We start from the raw sequence: 20980 nt of genomic DNA, 5'->3' as shown, positions 1-20980 counted from the left end.
ATGAGATCATAAATGTCAAGTATCTGTTGCGTAGTAGGCAGCTCAAGAAATGTGAGCTCTTTTGAACTCCACCATTAAAGAGCTTTGCAAAACAGTGAATTGTGCTCCCTGAGCCTGTGTAAACATCTCTGGGCACCTGTGATACTTAGCACACTTGTTTCATTTTCTCTTCTCCAGCTCAGAGTAAGAGCTCCTTGTGGGCAAGATTCATGTCTGATTCATTTCAGTGTCTGTCAATGCCCAGCACAGAGGCTGGCTTGGAGATGTAACTTTAGTTTTGTTGAATGAGTGAAGGCCACACCTTTGCCCGAAGAGGCCAGGTTTTATGATTGGCTTTTCATTGTCTCTTTTTGACTGGAAATTTTGTAGGATTCCTGAACTTCACAAAAGGTGGCTCAAGTACCAACACTGTTTGAGAAGTTTGAGCCACTTTTGTGTCTCACTGCTATAGTGTGACAGGTTTCCTGGCAACCAGCCAGGAAGCCTGCTGTGGGGCCGGTAGGTGGCGCCTATGACCCTTTCCCACAGCTCAGGTCCTGCCCAGGCCTTTGCTTCTCACCACAGCAGCTGCTGACTCTCTGGGAAATGCATATATTAATAGCTCTGAGCAGGGGTACCCAGATGAAGGTGCCTTGGGCCACTCCCTCCTGTTTATGGCCTTGTGTTGTTGGATTTTCGTGTTTCATGCAGTCTCAGCCTTGGCACACACTGCCTGGGGAAGCCAAGATGTTTGCCATAGAGGATCCCAGGAGGTCACTCTGGAAATGTGTGCCTCTGGCCCATCCTTTCTGGCATACTCTGCCTCTAGGAAGTCATCCCTGTGGCTTGCTTGCTCTGAACTGTACTCTCATGGCACCTTCCTCTAGGTTGCTTGCCTGTATGTTAGCTGTTTGCCCAGTGTGTAGCTGTCCAGTGAATGCTTGGAAGGCAAGGATACCACAGAATTCATCACAGTACCCTGAGTGCCCTGCTCAGAGTCCTGTAATAATCAGTCCTCAGGAAGAGTTTATGGAATGAATGGACGCATAATAAGTAGTACCTCAAAAATTATTATCCACATTGAAGGGTGTTCTGCAAACGAACTAGCCTTACTCTGCAAAAAATGTCAATATCATGAAAATCAAAGAAAGGTTGAGGAACTATCCTAGATGAAATTGAAACATATGCAGTGTTTGGTCCTGATATTGATCCTGGCTTGCATCTGGATCACAGGGGGAGATTGCGGTAATGAATATTGGGATAATTGAAGAAATTTGAATATGGGCTATATATTAGATTAAAATAGTATATTGATGTTAAATGTTCTGAATTTTATCTTCATTAGTGGTTCTGTAAGAGAATGCTCTGGTACTAGGTACCAGGTGCATGTACCAATACGTCTGGTACATACTCAGTGAAGTATTTGGGGGTAAAGGGGCATAGTATCTGAAATTAATTCTCACATGGTCTAGCAAAAAAACAGAAAAGGAATAGAAAAGCAAATGAAGCAAATGTAAACAGGATATGAGTGAAGGCTGTTTATTTATTTATTTATTTTTTGAGATGGAGTTTCGCTTTTTTGGCCCAGGCTCGAGTGCAATGGCGCAATCTCGGCTCACGGCAACCTCCGCCTCCCAGGTTCAAGCGATTCTCCTGCCTCAGCCTCCCGAGTAGCTGGGATTACAAGCATGCACTACCACACTCGGCTAATTTTGTATTTTTTAGTAGAGACAGAGTTTCTCCATGTTGGTCAGGCTGGTCTCGAACTCCCGACCTCAGGTGATCCACCTGCCTTGGCCTCCCAAAGTGCTGGGATTACAGGCCTGAGCCACCGCACCTGGCATGAAGGCTGTTTGAAGGGGTGTGTGTGTGTGTGTGTGTGTGTGTGTGTGTGTGTGTGATTTTTGTAACTGTTATATTAGTTTGAAATTATTTCAAAATAAAAAGTTAAAAAATAATCTAAGCACTTTAATGTGTGCCAAGTTTCTGTAAGAGGATGGGACAAAGAATGATCACCCAGTACTGCCCTTTATTCAGTTGATCCAGCAGGTATTCATTGAGGCTGTGGTTCAGCTCCTCCACTGTGGGCCTCAACAAACAGAACAATTGTCATAATAGCAACTAAGATTTGGAAAATGTGCGTGCCCTCACAAACATTATTTCCTTTGGTCATCTCAGCACTCGTGTTAGGTAGGGCTGGCAGACTGATAGAGTAAGATGACTGAGGTTCAGAGACAGTAATGTGGTCTGCCCACAGTCACACAGGCTGGAAGAGACAGACAGAGGCAGGCTCATATATAGGTCAGTTTTTTCCAAAGGGGATGCTTTCTAGGCCTCCCTATCTGTGTGTGTAAAAGGAAGGAAGATTTGGACTGATTAATCTCTGCAGATCATTCTTTAAGTTCAGAAATTTTAAAGTTTTCTGTGATAGGAAATAGCCAGTTATGAAACATGCAGACACATTCCACAGTACACTTGCATTTGTGGTAGGTACTGCATACCTGCCAACCTCTCCCCTCCCTCACTGCCTTCACTCCCTTGAAGTTCTCCAGGCAAGACAGAATGCTCGGTGGGCCATCTCACTGGGAGTGAGAGCATCTGGAGAGCTTCTTTGCGGAAGGGTCCCCAGCTAGGTCTTGGAGAAGGGTGCTCAGTTCAAGTAGCAAATGCAGAAGTTGCTGGAGAGGCCTTGTCTATGGAGTTGAAGCACCAAGACCCTGCCTGAAGTCTGCTGTCCCAGGCTGGGGGTCTGTGAGCAGCCTTTGCTCCCTTGCCCTGCCCCTCCCCGCCCTGGCTGGCAGGGTAGATAAGGCACAGATGGAGGCTGCCTGGGGATTCTGGCCCCAGGCACCTTGCCTCTGCTCAGACAGCAGGGCCTGGTGCTGTTATTACTGTAAACAGGGCCTTCTGTGAGGCTCCAGCCAGGGCCCTGTTGCCCAGATAGCAATCATGATTGGGTCTGCATGGCTCAGTGCTTCCAGGCCTCTGATGCAGGTGGGATAGGGCTCCCTACCCTTCAGCCCCTCCCCAGCTGCAGCTGAGAGCTGGTTCATGTGAAGGATCCGGAAATCAGTTGGAACAATGCATCATTGAAGTTCAGTGGCCGCTTTGTATTGATTGGTCCTAAAGAAAGAGGAAGAAAAATCAAGTGGTACCTCCCTCCCCTGAGTGGAAGAGCTAGTTAGCCAGAATAACTCAAAACTGCCCCTGTGTCCCTTTCTGGGACTCTTTTCCTCCCTCCTACAAACAGAGCCTGGGGAGTTGTCTTTTCTTTGGAAGTCTTGCTGAGTGCCATGTCTGCTAGGAGACTACTCAATTTTCATTTTGATGCCGCACATATTTAGAATCATAACATTATAGAGCTGGTAGGGACTTCAGAAATAATTTCATTCAATTTCCTTCTTTTACTGCAGATAAAAGTAAGGACCACAGAGACATTTATTGTGGTCACATAGCTAGCAAGTGATAGAGCCATGACTGGAATTTGTGACCTCTAGCCCCTAGGCCTATATCCACAAATGTCCTCAGCCCTGAGACTGAGAAGCTGCACCCACACTCTCCTACATACACATAGAAGCCTGAGTTCTTTGAAAAGGACAAGCGTACAATTATAAAACAGGTAACTTCCAGCACCAGACAGAAGTATTAGAGAGAAGTTAATGTAGGTAAGTGCTGTAAGACGTTCATTCATTCAGACCCCGAGCTTTGTGGTGTGCCAACTGCTACGGCAGGCACCTGGACAGAGAGATGAAGACAAGTTCTTGTTTCTAGAAGGACATGCTGCCTACTGGGGAAGTTAGACCTGTGGATAGTATGATAACTACATTGATACAGGCTAGCACAGGGGATTGTGGTGGCAACAAGGCCATCTGAGGGAAGGCTTCTTAAAAGAAAGTATAGGTTTTTTTTTTTTCCTAATGAAGTTTTATTTTAAAGAGTAATAGTGTGGTCATTGTTATAAAAACAACACAACTTCAAACAATACAGAGGCATTCACAGCAGAAAGAAAGCTTGACTGCTTCGTCCCCCCTTCCCCAATCAGTGGTAATAGCTGTTACCTCTTTGGTCTTTAGCCTGCTGGACTCTCCAGGATCACTGGTGGATGGGAGCAAGGTATGTTTTTCGCGACCAATTTGTCCTTCTCCTGTGGTAATCTTCAGCTCTTGGGTTAGGGAACCTTCCCTCTCCTACCGCTGCCCTTGCCTGGGAATTTTAGACAGTTCATTTATCTATCCTCCAGTAATTTTGAACACTTACTATGTTCCAAGTTCTGTGTATACCTTTTCATGTGTCATCCTAGTTCTCTGTCATTTCTTTAAAATCAAGTGAACACGAATTGGAAAGTGATAAGAATAGCATAAGCTCTTCTTATGCTATTTTCCACAGTGCTTTATTGCATCCCAAGTGTTTTTACATATTTTGTCTCACTGTCTCTTCATAGCACCCCATGTGACATTTATAGTAGGGTTGGTGAGGTGCTCTCCATTTTTTTTAACAGATGCAGAAACAGGCTTAGAGAGCAGGAGCTATCATGTTTCAAATGAAGGAAGCAGTTGAGATTCAGAGAGGCTAAGTCACTCATTCATCCACCACTCCTCACCTAGTAAATAACAGAGCCTGATTTTGGTTTTTTTTGTGTGTGTGTTTTTTTTGTTGTTGTTGTTATTGTTGTTGTTGTTGTTGTTGAGATGGAGTTTCGCTCTTGTTGCCCAGGCTGGAGTACGGTGGCGTGATCGCTGCTTACTGCAACCTCCGCCTCCCAGGCTCAAGCGATTCTCCTGCTTCAGCCTCCTGAGTAGCTTGGATTACAGGTACCGGCCACCATGCCAGACTAATTTTTTATATTTTTAATAGAGACGGGGTTTCACCATGTTGACCAGGCTGGTCTCAAACTCCTGACCTCAGGTGATCCACCTGCCAGAGCCTGGATTTGAAATGAGATCTTTGCTGCTGATTTTTCTGACCCACTCTACTGCCTGAGAGTTGTGCAAGAGCTTGGATTCAACTCTGGACTTTTTTTTTTTTTTGACTTGGAGCCTTTCTCTGTTGCCCAGGCTAGAGTACAGTGGCATGATCTCAGCTCTCTGCAACCTCTGCCTCCCGAGTTCAAGTGATTCTCATATGTCAGCCACCTGAGTAGCTGGGATTACAGGTGCCTGCCACCACGCCCGGCTAATTTTTGTATTTTTAGTGAGACGGGATTTCGCCTTGTTGGCTGGCCTGGTCTTGAACTCCTGACCTCAGGTGATCCATCCGCCTCGGCCTCTCAAAGTGCTGGGATTACAGGTGTGAGCCACCATGCCTGGCTTCAACCCTGGACTTCTAATGTGGTCTACTCTTGTGTCTACTACCCTGGGCAGTCCCCAGATAGGGGTCACCTACTGCTACCCTGCCAAGAAGGAGACCTAGTTCATTAGGGAAGGGCCTTCCACAAGTCTGGAGTGAGCCCAGAAAGGCCCACCATGCCCACCCTGCCTCCCTAGCCCCTGGACACAGGCTGCTCTGGCCTGAGTGGCAGCCTGCATTAAGCATTCTACTCATCATCTCAGGGATGATGGAATCCTAAGCTTTTCGGAGATACTGTATTCTGTCACAAGCATTGCTCTTTTTAAAAGAGATTAATTCACTTGCCACATTTTGCCCATTGGTGAAAATCACAGAGGAGAGCAAGGGTGGCTTTCTCAGGCCTCAAAGGCCCTTTCAGCCGCTCTCAGTGGGCAGCCCGCCCCCTAGCTGGCCCAGGACTTTGAAATGACTGCCCACTGGGCATTCACTTGCAAAGCAACACAGTGAAATGCAGGAGACCTGGTTTGTGAAATCCCAACTTTCTGAGCTGCTCTGCACAGAGGGGAGGCAGGGGAGGCGCCTACCCAGCTCTTTCAGAGTTACTTGTGGTTGAGTTCTCTTGTGGTCCTTTCTTTTCTTTTTTTTTTTTTTTTTTGAGGTGGAGTCTCGCCCTGTCACCCAGGCTGGAGTGCAATGGCGCCATCTCAGCTCACTGCAACCTCCACCTCCTGGGTTCAAGCGATTCTCCTGCCTCAGCCTCCCGAGTAGCTGGGATTACAGGTGTGCGCCACCACGCCCGGCTAATTTTTTGTATTTTTTGTAGAGATGGGGTTTCACCATGCTAGCCAGGATGGTCTTGGTCTCCTGACCTCGTGATCCACCCACCTTGGCCTCCCAAAGTGTTGGGATTGCAGGTGTGAGCCACTGCACCTAGCCCGGTCCTTTCTTGATCTACCAGGTGCCACCACTCCTTATGAAGTTCTGTTTTAATCCTTAAAACCACCTTGCACAAGAGGGATTAATATCTTCCATTTCATAGCGAGTAAATGACAGAGCTAGAATCTGAACTCTAGCCTTTGGACTCCAGGGTTATTGCTTTTTTTCCATTACACCTCAGCCCCAAGAGACTGCAAAGAATGATGCTCAGTCAAGAAGCTGGGCAGGGCTGAAAAACTGGAGTCTCACTGAAGAACATCAAGATTTCCTCCTCTGAATGGCCGCTCAGGTTTGTAGAGCCCTTTCCTTCATGTTTCAGTGCCGCCTCCTGAAACTCCTGTGACTCTGGGAGGATTGTGATCCTCAGTGGACCTATGAAGAGACTGATGCTTAGCCAGATGATGTTCCTTCCTTTAGGGCATTAGAATAGTAGGTGGGAGAGCTAGAGCTAGAACCCAGGTCTCCTCATTCTCCCAAGATTCAGTGAATCCCGAGATTCATTGCTGAATGAATGAACAAAGCACCTGGAGCCAGCCTCGCTGAATTATCTAGGTCATCCTGTGTGATCACATCTTAGAATCCCTGGGTATTGGCCAACCTGCCACTACCAGCTTGAGAGTGCAACACTTTGTTCCATCAAAATGATGGAAGTGAGAGGATAGTAGGGTCTGTATTGAATACCTGCTATATGCCCAAGGCTGGGATCTTGTATATTAGAGATTATTATCCCAAAGGTCAGAAGACTGAAAATTAGAGTTGATTTGCTTAGAGTTATCTAGCTGGATCAGAATTCAAATCAAGGTCTGACTTACTCCAACACCCTTTATTCGTCCACTTCTTTTTATTAGACTGCACTTAGCCCTTGAGGGGTAGTAGGAGGAGGCATTTCAATCTTTCTTCAGCCCTACCTCTAGAGCAGTGCTGCTTCCACAATTTTCTATTGAATTCTAATGAATTTTCTATTTTAAATTTTAATGAAGTTAGCCCGACTAATTTTTTGTATTTTTAGTAGAGATGGGGTTTCACCATGTTAGCCAGGATGGTCTTGATCTCTTGACCTTGTGATCCACCCGCCTCAGCCTCCTAAAGTGCCGGGATTACAGGCGTGAGCCACGGTGCCTGTCCTTGAAGAGGGTTCTGAGGCTCTTTCAAAGGCTCCACAGCAAGAGCTACTGGGAGAGATTTGTGATATCCCTCTTAGACGTGGCAGTGCAGGACAGTAGCACGCATGCCAGGAATCTGTTGAACCTTTAAACTGAGCTTTTATCCTAGTCTCCATTACTGATTTCATGGGGGCTGTGAACACCTGATCATTATATGTAAAAAAAATTTTTTTGAGTGTGTGTGCTCCTATGCACTTTTCTGGAAGAAATTCAGTCGTAGTCGCAAAAGAGCCCCTAGCTCGAAAAGTTTATGCCTACTGCCTCGGCCTCCTAGTCTGACATTTGAGGCCTTGTGTTGGCTCTGCGTACCTCAGCAGCTGTCTGTTTCTCTGCTGTGAACTTCCACCCAGATGGAGCTGTCTGATGGTCTCTGAATGTTCCTTTCCTGCTTCGCAGTCATATCCTGTTTCTTGCCTTGATTGACGGGCACTTCCTTCCACTTCTCTAAACTCTTTCCCTTCTTCAAGACACAATTCAAGTTTGTTGCCTCAGAAGCCTCTGATTTTCTTCAGTCTATCCTGATTTTCTAGCCTTTTGGACTGAGGGTCAGAGAAGCGAGGCCATCCCATCAGGATCATAGGGTCAGAACCACGCACTCTCTACCATATCACGTGGCCTGCTAAACGAGGAGAAGAGGTTTTGTAAATTAGACAGGATTCTTAGCTTCTTTAACATTCTTGGCCATAGAAAATTGTTTCTGCATAAAAGAAGTTTAACATTATATATAGTAAGAGACCTTCACCAGAATAAATCCTCCAAACTAGAGGTAAGAAGGGAAGGTTTCCTAACCTCTCTTAATACTCTCCCCTCACATGTTGTGCCCCAGTCATACCAAACATCTCAGGGGGTCTCATGTACCCCATGTCTGCTCCGGGTGAGGAGGACCGCCTCTACCTGGAATACTCCTTCCCCTCCCTCACCCCCTTTTGTTTGACCAGTTCCCCTTTATCAGCGCCTCCTCAGAGAGGCCTTTTCGGCCACTGAGACTGGGTTAAATTTCCTTGTTGTGCACCTGCAACCCAAAGTCCCATTCATAGCACTCAGTAGATGTGCAGTTCTGTGGTCTGTCTCCCCCTTGGGCTTTGATAGTACCTTTGAAAGTATTTGAGAGAAGCCTTAGTACATGATGTTTCTCATCATCCTCTCAAGCCTTAGTTACCTGCTAACATCAGCAACACAGAGATTTTATTTGACTTGGTCTGTAGGGACATTTACTATAGATCGTGGCACAAGAGTGGTGCTAGGACTCAAACCCAAGCCTTTGGACTCTCCATCCTTTGGCTAGAACCCACTGAAAAACAGCCTCCTAGCTTCCCAAACCCCTTCCTCTCTTTCTTGGCACTGTGTTGTTTGATATGCTGTTTTGAGCCGTGTCTTCTCCTCATCGTTATCCAGACTCTAGCACAGGACCAAGTGCATGTCATACCGATTCACTGAAATCAGTGTAGTGTTTGTCTTTCATGTTATCTAGAGCCAGGTTCTGTCTGGAGGAAGGGTGGTGAGGTGAGGTGGAGCCTGGCTTTAGAGTCACTGCCAACCAGTCACTGCACTGCCCATTAACTAGCTGTGCGACCTTAAGCAAGTCATTTCATTTCACCTAAGTGAGCCTGTTACCTTATCCCTGAAAAGAGGCAATTACTCTTAGCGCCTTAGGTGGTGTCAAGAGTACATGGAATCATGGATGCAGCTGGAAACCATCATTCTTAGCAAACTATCACAAGAACAGAAAACCAAACACCGCATGTTCTCACTCATAGGTGGGAACTGAACAATGACATCACTTGGACTCGGGAAGGGGAACATCACACATCGGGGCCTATCATGGGGGGGGGGGGGGGGAGGGATTGCATTGGGAGTCATACCTGATATAAGCGACGAATTGATGGGTGCTGACGAGTTGATGGGTGCAGCACACCAACATGGCACAAGTATACATATGTAACAAACCTGCATGTTATGCACATGTACCCTAGAACTTAAAGTATAATAATAAAAAAAAAAAAAAAAAAAAAGAGTACATGGAATCATGAATGTAAAGTACCTGGGGTAGTTCCTGCTTGTAGAAGGTGCTCAGTTCATTCTATTTACCCACCCCTACATTGTTGGTCCCCCTGTTCCTGGGAGCCAAAATTCAAACTTTTAGTGGGATACTTTAAATTCTGTGTTTGTTAATTTATTTAACAATTATTGAGCTTCTACAATGTGTTAGGCACTGGCATATAGATTCCGGTAGGGTCTGTGTGGACTCTCCTAGGAACCTAATCTATTGTTTCCATCTTTCCTTGGGTTGAAGGATTTTCAATTTCCAAACAACCACATTACAGATAAACTTGAGGAATGTGATCATTTTGTGAACTGAAAACTACCTAGATAAGACATGTCATTAGGCATTCTGTTCCTAGCATTGGGAAATTAAGGAAGAGCTGTGCACTGGATGAGTCAAGGAAGGCTTCCTTCTCAGGAGTCCACAAGCCATAAGGATTGTATTAACTAGCATGAGGGGAGAATTCAAATAGGCAAAGGGTCAGGGAGGGAGCATTCTGGACCAAGGGAGTGAGAGTGTCAGAGTATTAAGATAAGGAGGGACCATTCTTTTCTCAAAGGGTTTGGAAGATAACAAGGGGGACGGACTGACTTAAGGGAAGAAGAAAGGTAGGGGAAGCCTTGATGGGGCAGAATGGCCAGAGGAGCTGAGATTGGGAATGTAGTCCTCAAAGGCCTCTATTGCCCGACTCATTCAGCCTCTGTTTGTTGACTGTGTCATTTTTTCTATGGTTTTTTCTACTTTTACATCCATGATAAGCCATACACTGAAAATATTCCTCTGTCTTGTTTTAGGCTGTTGTCAGAAGGTGCAGATGTCAATGCAAAGCACAGACTTGGCTGGACAGCACTCATGGTGGCAGCCATCAACCGAAACAACAGGTGAGAGACCTCCTTCCACACAGGGCTCCTTTAGGCAGATCTCTGCAGACCTTGCTCCTTAACACTCTCCCACCTGGTATGCCTCCCTGCTGTCTTCTCCAGAGGCAGGGAAATGGATTCAGATGGAGGTACTGGACTTGCCTGGTGCATTGGACTGTATAGTAGCTGTGGACAGGAAAGATGTAGCCTTGAATCCCGGCTCCCTCAGTCATTGGCTTTGTGACCTTAGGCAAGTCATTTGCATTATTGTAGCAACCAAATGTTCGGAAGCCTGTTGTCAGTGGTTGTGTGTATAGGTGCAAGTTATTGTCATGTTCTGTTAACCACCGTCTGTTGATCTTGAGAAGTCTGCAGTTACTGTCCCCAGTGAATGCTCCTCCAGGGGCTTTTTCTTTGGAGGTTCTGATGGAAACTAAGAAAGATGGGGGACTTCTTTCCCTCCCATTGGAGGCTGTGCTATTTTCCTGTCCCCTCCCCGATCCTATCAGGGTTGTAGCTGTTGTATGAAGATTGAAATAGTTTACTTTGTGTAGTGAGTTATCTAATTCTCACAATCACTCCACAAAATATGTAATGCTCATTTTGTAGCTCAGAAAACTGAAACCCAAAGACATAAAGTGATTTATTTGTGTCACATGGACAGGATTTACAACCTGGTCTGGCTGCCTGTAAGATCCGTGTTTTTGGGTTTTGGGGTTTTTTTGAAGTACAGTCTTGCTTGGTCACCCAGGCTGGAGTGCAGTGGCATGATCAATGGTTCGCTGCAGCCCCGGCCTCCTGGGTTCAAGTGATCCACCCACCTCACCCTCCTGAGTAGCTGGGACTACAGTTAAGCACCATCACACTGGGCTAATTTTTTTTTTTTTTTTTTTAAAGATAGGGGCTCACTATGCTACCCAGGTTGGTCTTGAACTCCTGGTCTCAAAGTGCTCCTGCACCCTCAGCCTACTAAAGTGTTGGGATTACAGGCGTGAGCCACTGTGCCCAGCCATGGTCTGTGTTTTTTACTTTATCTCATTGCTACCTCCCGATGCCAGATACCAGCCTAGTGCTGATGCTGCCTTTACATTTCAGTCTGTTCTGATTTCTGCCTTGGAGTCTGTATAATTCTGGAAGTGCTGGAATGAAGTACATGTTTGCTCTAGCTATGATTGTTCGAAAGAATTGATTAAATAAGAGCAAAAAGGGATATTTTCAAAGAAAGCAGACTGGGTGCTTTAGTAACAGCCATTGAAATTGATAGTTGGAGGTACCAATTTCAATTCTTACTGCAAGTAGGTGTTTAAGGCATACTGGCCACCTGTGAAAAGATTGTAAGTGTGAAAGAATAAATGTAACTGGGATTTTATGATATAGAGGTAGTACTGCCTCAGACTGAGAGTTAGCTGTACATGAGATGGGTCTTTCTTCTCTGCTCCTTTGTTGTGGACTTATTCTCAGTCACTCAGTTTCCTGATTTGCTCTCTTTAGCTCCAAGCACCTATTCTTTTTTCTTTTTTTTTTTTTGAGACGGAGTCTCACTCTGTTGCCAGGCTGGAGTGCAGTGGCCTGACCTCAGATCACTGCAAGCTCCGCCTCCTGGGTTCAAGCAATTCTGCTGTCTCAGCATCCCAAGTAGCTGGGACTACAGGCGCACACCACCACGCCCAGCTAATTTTTTTGTATTTTTAGCAGAGACGGGGTTTCACCATGTTGGCCAGGATGGTCTCGATCTTCCAACCTTGTGATCCACCTGCCTTGGCCTCCCAAAGTGCTGGGATTACAGGCGTGAGCCACCGTGCCTGGCGCACCTATTCTTTAAAAGCAAAATTGATATAAATGGGCTTTGTAGTTGAGACCTAGAGTCCAGTCCTGGTTCCAAGCCTTAATTGAATTTCAGAGCTCCATGGACAGCCTGTTTCTTCATCAGAAATTAATTATTTCTATGAACATTAAGTAAATATCTGCCTTTAGCCAGGCCCTGGGCTCGTGTTTGCAGAATCTGAGACCTTGGGGAGTTTGCAGTCTAATGGGGAAAACAAATGCAATAAAGAGACATAGTATAGTATGATCAGTGATTTCAGAGCAGTGTGTATGGGATACTATCTTTTTTTTTTTTTTTTTTTTTTGAGACGGAGTCTCGCTCTGTCACCCAGGCTGAAGTGCTGTGGCCGGATCTCAGCTCACTGCAAGCTCCGCCTCCCGGGTTCACGCCATTCTCCTGCCTCAGCCTCCCGGGTAGCTGGGACTACAGGCGCCGCCACCTCGCCCGGCTAGTTTTTTGTAGTTTTTAGTAGAGACGGGGTTTCACCGTGTTAGCCAGGATGGTCTCGATCTCCTGACCTCGTGATCCGCCCGTCTCGGCCTCCCAAAGTGCTGGGATTACAGGCTTGAGCCACCGCGCCCGGCGGGATACTATCGAAGCAAAGGGTGTGAGGGGACTCAATGTGGCAGCATAGTAGATTCTCACCATATTCTTTTGAGAATCAAATAAGGTAATGTATGTGCTACAGGTTATAAATGGTGGGTTGTTAGTCCCTGAAGCCCCATTAGATCTCTGTACACAAACACACGTGTTATTCTATGCCACTGGTAGTTCACCACATGCACCAGTCTTTTCCCCCAGCTTGTAGGTGTTTCCCTCTGCAAGAAACAGCCAGTGGTGCTAAAGAAGGAGAGGTGGAGAGGTGTGTTCCCTTCTGTGTGTAGTATTTTCAAGGTGGAGACTGAATAGGAAACAACACAATGCTTAAGAATACTGTCAATTAGTGATCAGTTGGCTAGTAGATGTGCTTTTGGGGACACATCTCTTTGAATCTAATGAGTTGTTGGCTTAACTGATTGCTCTGTCTTTATCCAGAGCTGTTAGCAAATCAGTGATGCTTGTTGAGAAAAGTGAGAGTGTTGGCTTGTATTTACTTGCTTTGGTTCCTAGGACTAATTAAGTATCCATTTCGTGAGCTTCTCTTCCTTCCACTATCCAGGGAGGACAGATTTTTACTGAAAATGGCACACTCTTGGCTTGGATTTATGTATTCATATCACATAATTTTTTTTGGCCCCTACTGTTTGCCACGTACTGTTCTATGACCTTGAAATAACATTGATGAAAAACAAAGATCCCTGCTCACATAGAGCTGCTTTCTGTATTAGTTGTGGTCCTTTGGTAGAGAAAGGCGTGGGTAGACAATAAACAATGAGTATAATGGATATGTAAATTATATAATATATTAGAAGATAAGAAGTGCCATGGGAAAAAGGAAAAGTAGAACTTGTTAAAAAGGGAATACCAGGAGTACATTGGTCAGGGTGAGTAGGCCTCATGGTTAAGGTGCGCTATCAGTAGTCTTGAAGGATTATCATATCCATACCAGCACAATCTGCCAATAAGCTTTTCCCTTAGTAGAACTGTACTGGTTTTCATATAATCAATCACCAAATCCTTCCAGAATCATATTGGTCGGGCCTGAAATGCTACCACCTTTGAATTAGATTTTGATGAAGGGAAGATAGAGGGGGAGCACCCTTGATTCAAGGCTGAAAACGGAGAACCTTCACCTCCTTTAGGATGCAGGCAGCCACAAGCTCAAGAGAGAGATCCTCAGAGTAGCCCAATCATTTCACGCTAATGCTGCTTAATAATATGTTAAGTCTTTAGGGATATAGAATACAATAGTCTCTGTCCTTAAGGAGCTTAACGTCTTATGAATTTCTAGATCTATATGTACTTTTTATTTAGTTTTGAATAGGAAATAACAGTGCTATATAACTACATTTTTAAAATATGTACAATAGTTTAATTTATAATTTATTTTCTCCTTTTATTTCCAAAAAGAGTTTGAAGTGACTTAAATTAAAATACAAATATAAATATACACTGGAGAGGGAAAACTGGATCAAGATCAGAAATCATATTGGTTAAAGGAAAGATAATTGTATAAAGATTGAACCAGAGATTCTCTTTTCTGAAAATAGATTTATTGTTTTTGTAAAAATCATATAGAAAATAGTAGTCACCTGAATTCCCTCCATCTAGAAATTGTTATTATATATATGTTTATGTACAAATTTAACATGAATGGGACCATCCTGTATTTTCTGTAAATTAAGTAATTAGGGAAATTGAGTATTACTTTAGGTTGAAGTTTCCTGATTGGGCAAAAAAGGGATACAGAGAGTTCTATCTTTGTATATTATATATATATATATATATGTTTATATTATTATATTTATAATATATATATTACCATTATGTATATCCAGCAAACATATTTAAAAACTGTGTGGTGTCAGATGCTAATGTGCTAGGCTATCAGGAATTCAGAGAATAAGCAGTCACAGCTTTTGCCTTAAGAAGCTTACTTGGACTGCCAACATCAAGGACTTGAGTAATGTGATGGCCATTGTCTTCAGTAGCCGTGCTGCCAAAGCTTTACCAACATTCTACTAGGACAATCCTTTTGCCAGCCCTAGTAACAGCTTAGGTATAGTATTGACTCAAGGAATAGTCACTGGGGGTCTGGCCCCCTTCTCCACAGTGAGTCCTCTATAAGCCTCATGCCACAAGGCACTTGTTTAGCTTGAGTCTGGGTGTCTCATTCTATATTGCACTCTGACCCAGTCCAGCTAAAGGCTAAGCCACAGAGTCCCAGAATGATCACTGTGACTTAGCATAGCCTTCACCGGCTTGTGCAAATATACACAGCCTTCAGCTAAATTCAATTAGTTTTTCTTTAAGAAGGGAAAGAAATCCAATTTTACCAAACATGGACAGACGGTGGAAGGCACTTTGATGTTACAACCTCTCGGTGATGCTTTACTTAGTCACAAGTTCATAAGCAAGAAGGCTTAATTACTTGGGAAAACACAGGATTAAAACTGGACACAATGGCTGAGTATCCGTTCTCGGGCGACTTGATTCGAACCCATGCACCCAGTTCGTGTGTGGTGCAAACTTTGATGTGTGCTATGACAAGCTGAAAGTCATGACCCCCTTGGGGAAGCTCCTTCAGATGGCATTTGCAGGATGTGTAGGCGGAGAGGCAGGGCCTGCCAGGCCTGTTGCTCAACTTTGATGTCCAAGCAGCCACAGGCTCCGCTATTTGCTCTTCCACTGAGGGATAGATTGGGAGCCTCCTACCTTTCCCAGTGAACAATGACCAGCAATGAAGTGTGACGACTGTTGACCATTCCAGAAGTCTGGCGGACCAGAACAGGGCTTTGGGAGGTGCAGAGCCTGGGGGGCCAAAAGCTGTTCATAGGACAGTCATTTCTCCAGATATAGCTTTCCTTAAAGCTCTAGTGTTGTTAGGTGCTTACAATGGAGATAAAAATAGTCTCATGAGTTTTAGCAGGTTTTAAGTACTCCTTGGCCCTCTGTTCCAGCAGCACTAAGATATTTGTAAATTGGAAGTTTAAGTCGTTCCTAGTCCCTTCGTTACAGTATATGTGCAGAGGATAGTGGTTTGGAAGAAAAATTGTATGACTTAGATTCTTATAATTTCTAATTCATAAAAAAAGATGTCAAAACATCTATCTTATAAAGCAGTAGTACCCAGAACATATAAAGAAGTCTTACAAATCAATAATTTTAAAAAATCAAATTTTTTTAAATGGGCAAAAGATTTGAGCAGATGCTTCATCAAAAAAGAAATGGGTGGCAAATAAGCACATGAAAATATACTCAGTGCAAACTCAAGTCACAATGAGATACCACTACATACCTACTACGGTAGCTAAAATTTAGGAAAACTGACAATACCAAGGGCTGACAAGGATACAGAACAATATTGATAAATCACTGATAGGAATGCATAATGGTATAGCCACATTGGAAAACACTTTGGCAGTTTCTTATAACGGTAAAGTATACATTTACCATACCACACAGCAATAGCAACTCCTAGGTATTTGTCTAAGAGAAATAAAAACATACATCTGCAGAAATACCTGTATGTAAATATTTATAGCAGCTTTATTCATGACCACCAAAAACTGGAAATAACGCAAATTTCTATCAACTGGTGAATGGACAAATTGTAGTACATCCATACAGTGAAAACAGCCAAACAAACAATAACAACAACAAAAGCACCATGCTAAGCTAAAACCAACACAAAAAACCACCTACTCTGTAATTCCTTGTATATGACATTCTGGAGAAGACAGAATTTTAGGGACAGAAATCAGACTGGTGGTTGCCAGTGTTTGGGAATGGGAGGAGAATATAAAGGAACTTTGGGGGATGATGGAGAAGTATTCCATATCTTGATTATCATGTAGGTTACATGAGTGTATATAATTATCAAAATTCATTAAATTATGTATCTTGAAAAGGATGAATTTTATGATGTGTAAATGCTACTTCAGTAAACTGACTTTAAAAACTTTTAAAAAAGCTGTCATCCATCTCTTGATTTTCATTATTAATTGTGACCAGTGGCATACTGAGAATTTATGTTAGTAGTATCAAAATTAATTCATATTGTTAATGGTCACCTGGAATGTTGTGAATTCTTATTGTTGATGATATCTCACATTAGAGTGATATGCATTCTGATTTTTAGTAGGGAATGAAGATTTGTCAGTTCCTACTATCAGTGATGTAATGAAGTGTAATTACTGATGAATAGTGATAAATTCACTTTATGAGTAGTATACAGTGGACTTGTATAAATTCATAAAGTATATGATTCTTCATTCCAGCAAGGAGAAAGTTGAGGGTACAGACTGGGAGCTTGCCTCTCCCCCACCATTCTTGGGTTCCTTATCTCTGGACTGTCATGCAGGGAGACCACCTATATAGTGAGGCCATTGTGGTGCTTCAGGAACCAAAGATCCTGAAAAGGGAGGCTGGTGTGGGGAGATTTTGATTTGATCCTGCTTGGGCTTGGTGGTGGCTTTTGCAAGCCCCTGCCTCAGAGAAGGTGAGAACTGCAAGGCAGAGCATGAAGCACAGCAGAACTGTTTGAAATTCCCCACAAGAGTCTCCCTCCCTCCTTCTGCCTTTTCTCCCCGAGTGCATTTCATCAGTGTCGGAAGGACTGGTTCCCGGCACTGCCTTCCCTGCTTGGCCAGGGTCCCTGAGGAACTGAGCTAATGAGTGGATAACACGCATTTGCCAAGGCCTTCCTGGATGTGGTACCTGGGCTTTGTTAATTTTAAAGTGCTGCCATCCTTGGCTGAAGACCATTCAATTCCCTCTCACAGCAGTCATTTATTTTTAGCATTTGCTTATTTTCCCTCTGCCTTACTAAGGGGAGAGGGTGCATTAAACCCTGTCTTTAAAAAAACAATAGCCTAAGCCAGATTGCTGTCCTACAGAAGAGGTTTTAAAGGCCTTCCTTTGTGGACCCCAACAGCTCCATGCGTGTTCTTAGAGCGAAGAGCAGGTGCTGCTCTTGCAGCTAGACCCCTGGCAGCCTCCCTGGGAGGCTCTCCTTCGTTGCTGGCTAGCTATATGTGGGGCAGGTAGAGTACCAGTGTACCTGTGCTTGAAAATAAGTCCTTAGGGAGCCTAACCAACCACGTGGAAGTTAGGGGCGTAGAGCCTTTTCTGTCTTCTAACCTACTCTTTGGTCTGGCTTCATGCTGTAGAGTAGGGCTTCCTTCTGCCCAAGGAGGCTGGGCTTTGTGCTGTGTGATCTCCTGACTGTAGTAATGATGATGGCAATAGTTGATTGGGTGCTTTCTGTGTGCCAAGCCCATGTCAAGCACTTCCCATGTTGGGTCTAATCCTCAGGGCAATCTTGAAAGGGAGGGATTATTATTCCTATTTTACAGATAGGGAAAATGAAGCTCAGAGTTGCCCAAGTTTGTCCACTTAGTAAAAGAAGGAGCCAGAATTTGAAGCTGGGTCTTTCTGAACCCCAAACCCTTGCTCTTTCCACTGAACTACACTGCCTATGGAGGAAGGGGCAGGGAGCAAGGCTATGGGATGGACCAAAGGATGCTGGGACCAGGAGTCAAGTCGGCTCTATCAGGGTTTCTTGATGACCCATGATGTATTAGATGGATTTTGAGAAATGTAAAAACAGACAAGCCACTCTCCTTGTTCTCAAAAAGCTGACAGTCAGAAAAGGGATAAAAGTCCCACTTTGGAGAATGAGGCAGAATGTGTTAGTGCCACAGAGAAGAAAACGTAGAGTGCTGTGAAGGAGATGATGCTGTGTAGAGGCAGCATCATGAAAAGAGGCCCTTTCAGAGGAGTCAGGCCTTGAAAGATGGACAGGATTTGATTGGTAACATAGGGAGTAGGGGGAGAGCATTTCCAGAAGGACCATTGTGAGCATAGGCTCACAAAGTTGGAAAGTAGAGATATGCTAGTAGGAGCAACTGGCAGGGAACCCTAGAACATGGGACGCTTGAGCAGGGTACCTTGATATAGGCTGGCTTTTGTTACAGGTGGCCACCAGCCCAGTGCAGGACAGTACCCAGTATTCCCCAGCAAAGAAGGGTGGGTGAGGGTGCTGGCCAAGTGCCCAGAATGCCAGCACCGTGCCCCCAGAAAAGTGTGCTGGGCTTGACGTTTCTCCTACCCCTATTGCTATGGCCGATTATCTCTGAGTAACAAAGAGTCATTTCTAATCCCATGTGGAATCGTTGCTCAAGATAATCCTGTTTTGTGGTAATGATATTCCAATTCCAGCATGCACCCGTAGTTTGGCAGACACATGCCTCAACCCCAGGCAACTCAAGCCACTGCTCCCTGGAAATCAGTGCCAGCTCATTTGCCTAACCTGACAGTCTCAGGGTACGCTTCCTGGGCCCAATGCTCTATTCTGTTCTGGGTTTCTGTGTTCAGTGCTGTCTTCGTGGAGAGTGGCAGTTGGGGATAGGAGAGCATCCAGGGTTCATTCAGTTCAGCTGCTTAGGGGAGGGTGCTCCATCTCTAGGAACTGTGAGATGGTCTAGTCCTGTACCTCTTCTGCGAGAGACTTCTTTAAAAACAACTGTACCATAAGCTGCTGATTTTTTTTTTTTTTTTTTTTGAGACGGAGTCTTGCTCTGTCACCCAGGCTGGAGTGCAGTGGCGCGATCTTGGCTCACTGCAAGCTCCGCCTCCTAGGTTTACGCCATTCTCCTGCCTCAGCCTCCCGAGTAGCTCGGGCTACAGGCGCCCGCCACTTCACCCAGCTAGTTTTTTGTATTTTTAGTAGAGACGGGGTTTCACCGTGTTAGCCAGGATGGTCTCGATCTCCTGACCTCGTGATTTGCCCGCCTTGGCCTCCCAAAGTGCTGGGATTACAGGCTTGAGCCACCGCGCCCGGCCTCATAGGCTGCTGATTTTAACAGAGCTGCCAGGCTGGTGGGTCAGGGGTCGGCAGTAGGTACGATTTCTGGCATTTAGTAAGATATTTGGATGTCTCTAATGACATCTATATGAGTAAAATTATGATGTAAAAAATAGTATAGTCAGACTAATAAATGTAAATGATCTGGTTCATTGTTTATGTATGAATGGACATCAGACTAGAGAGCAGGCTTGAGTGGTGAGCCATGGGGCCCTGTCCTGTTCAGTATTTTATATCACTGATTTCATTGAGGTCATTGATAAATTCCAACAGAGTAAAGGAAGCTTGAGGAGGTACTAATATATTGGGTGAAAAAATAGGGGACATTAAATAATACCTCAGTGGGCTAGAGCAATGGTTAAATCTGTGTTGATAAAAACTAACAGGGATAAGTATATGGGTCAACAATTAAAATAAAAACCAACTGTAAAACCCAACGTGCAAAACTTAGCAATACTAAAAGTAAAGCCTAGAAGCTGACTAAAAACCCAATATGTTGTCTGCTATGCAACATCAGGCCCCAGAAGTGAATTGATTCAACAAATATTGACTGCCCTGTATAGACTCTATGTGTGAGGAGATGGAAATAGTCAAGGCACAGTCCCTGCTTTGGGGAGCATCCAGTCTACTTATGTATACTATGGTAGTGAAGAATAGGGGCTCTGGAGTGAAACTGCCTGAGTTGAAGACCTCGCTCTGCCTCTTACAGTTCTTAGCTTCCCCAACTGCAAGATGGGAATAACAGTGGCACCTACCTCAGCATAAGGTGGTTGCAAAGATTAAAGTGCACATAAAACTATTTAGTGTAGTGCATAAGTAGGTATCTGCTGCTGTTATTAATATTGTTTTTCTTTTTATTGTTACTTTCACCCGAGTCTAAGAGATATGCCAGCCTGATCATACTGTTCTGGATCATTTGCCTAGAGAGAGCCTAGTCTGGGTCCATACTATAATAAGTTCTAACATCTAGGGCCTGACCACACTGGCCTTAGGTTTGGTGAGCATGTATTATGAACCACAAATTGAAAGACATGGAAGTGTATTTAGAACTAGGCTGAAGATGTAAAATTGGGATTATCTTGGAAACCCTGTTGTGGGTGATCTTGATTCCCTGGCCATCTGCTTAACGTGCCATGCCTTCCTTGAGCCTTGCCCCTAATTACATCACCTCTGTCCGGGTTCACCACTGATTTTACCCTTGTCCATCTCAAACAGACTCCTTCTTATCCCAGCTAGCTGCTATGACCTGCTTTGCTTTAACTGCCATCTGAAAATATCACTGTACCTGGTACTATGCAGTAAGGGCTTAGTAATTATGGGATAATAAGACAGACTAATGGATGGTCAGCTGGGTGAGAGCCAGTGTGGTTTAGGGGAATCTACACCAAGTTTAGACTCAGACAGACCTGGATTCGACTC

General features: G+C 44.5%; 1 protein-coding gene across 1 annotated transcript in view; it reads left to right on the top strand.

The window, feature by feature from the left end:
• Positions 1-20980, top strand: part of CLPB (caseinolytic mitochondrial matrix peptidase chaperone subunit B) — a 152126-nt gene that overhangs the window by 22168 nt on the left and 108978 nt on the right. Inside the window, exon 3 of the mRNA XM_023209529.1 lies at positions 10203-10289. Coding sequence (XP_023065297.1) covers positions 10203-10289 — 87 coding nt within the window. The remainder of the gene's footprint in view (positions 1-10202; positions 10290-20980) is intronic.

This window comes from Piliocolobus tephrosceles, chromosome 13, assembly GCF_002776525.5.
Source record: "Piliocolobus tephrosceles isolate RC106 chromosome 13, ASM277652v3, whole genome shotgun sequence".
NCBI lineage: Eukaryota > Metazoa > Chordata > Mammalia > Primates > Cercopithecidae > Piliocolobus > Piliocolobus tephrosceles.
The sequence above is the reverse complement of the archived record's forward strand: the minus strand, read 5'-3'. Positions and strand labels throughout refer to the sequence as shown.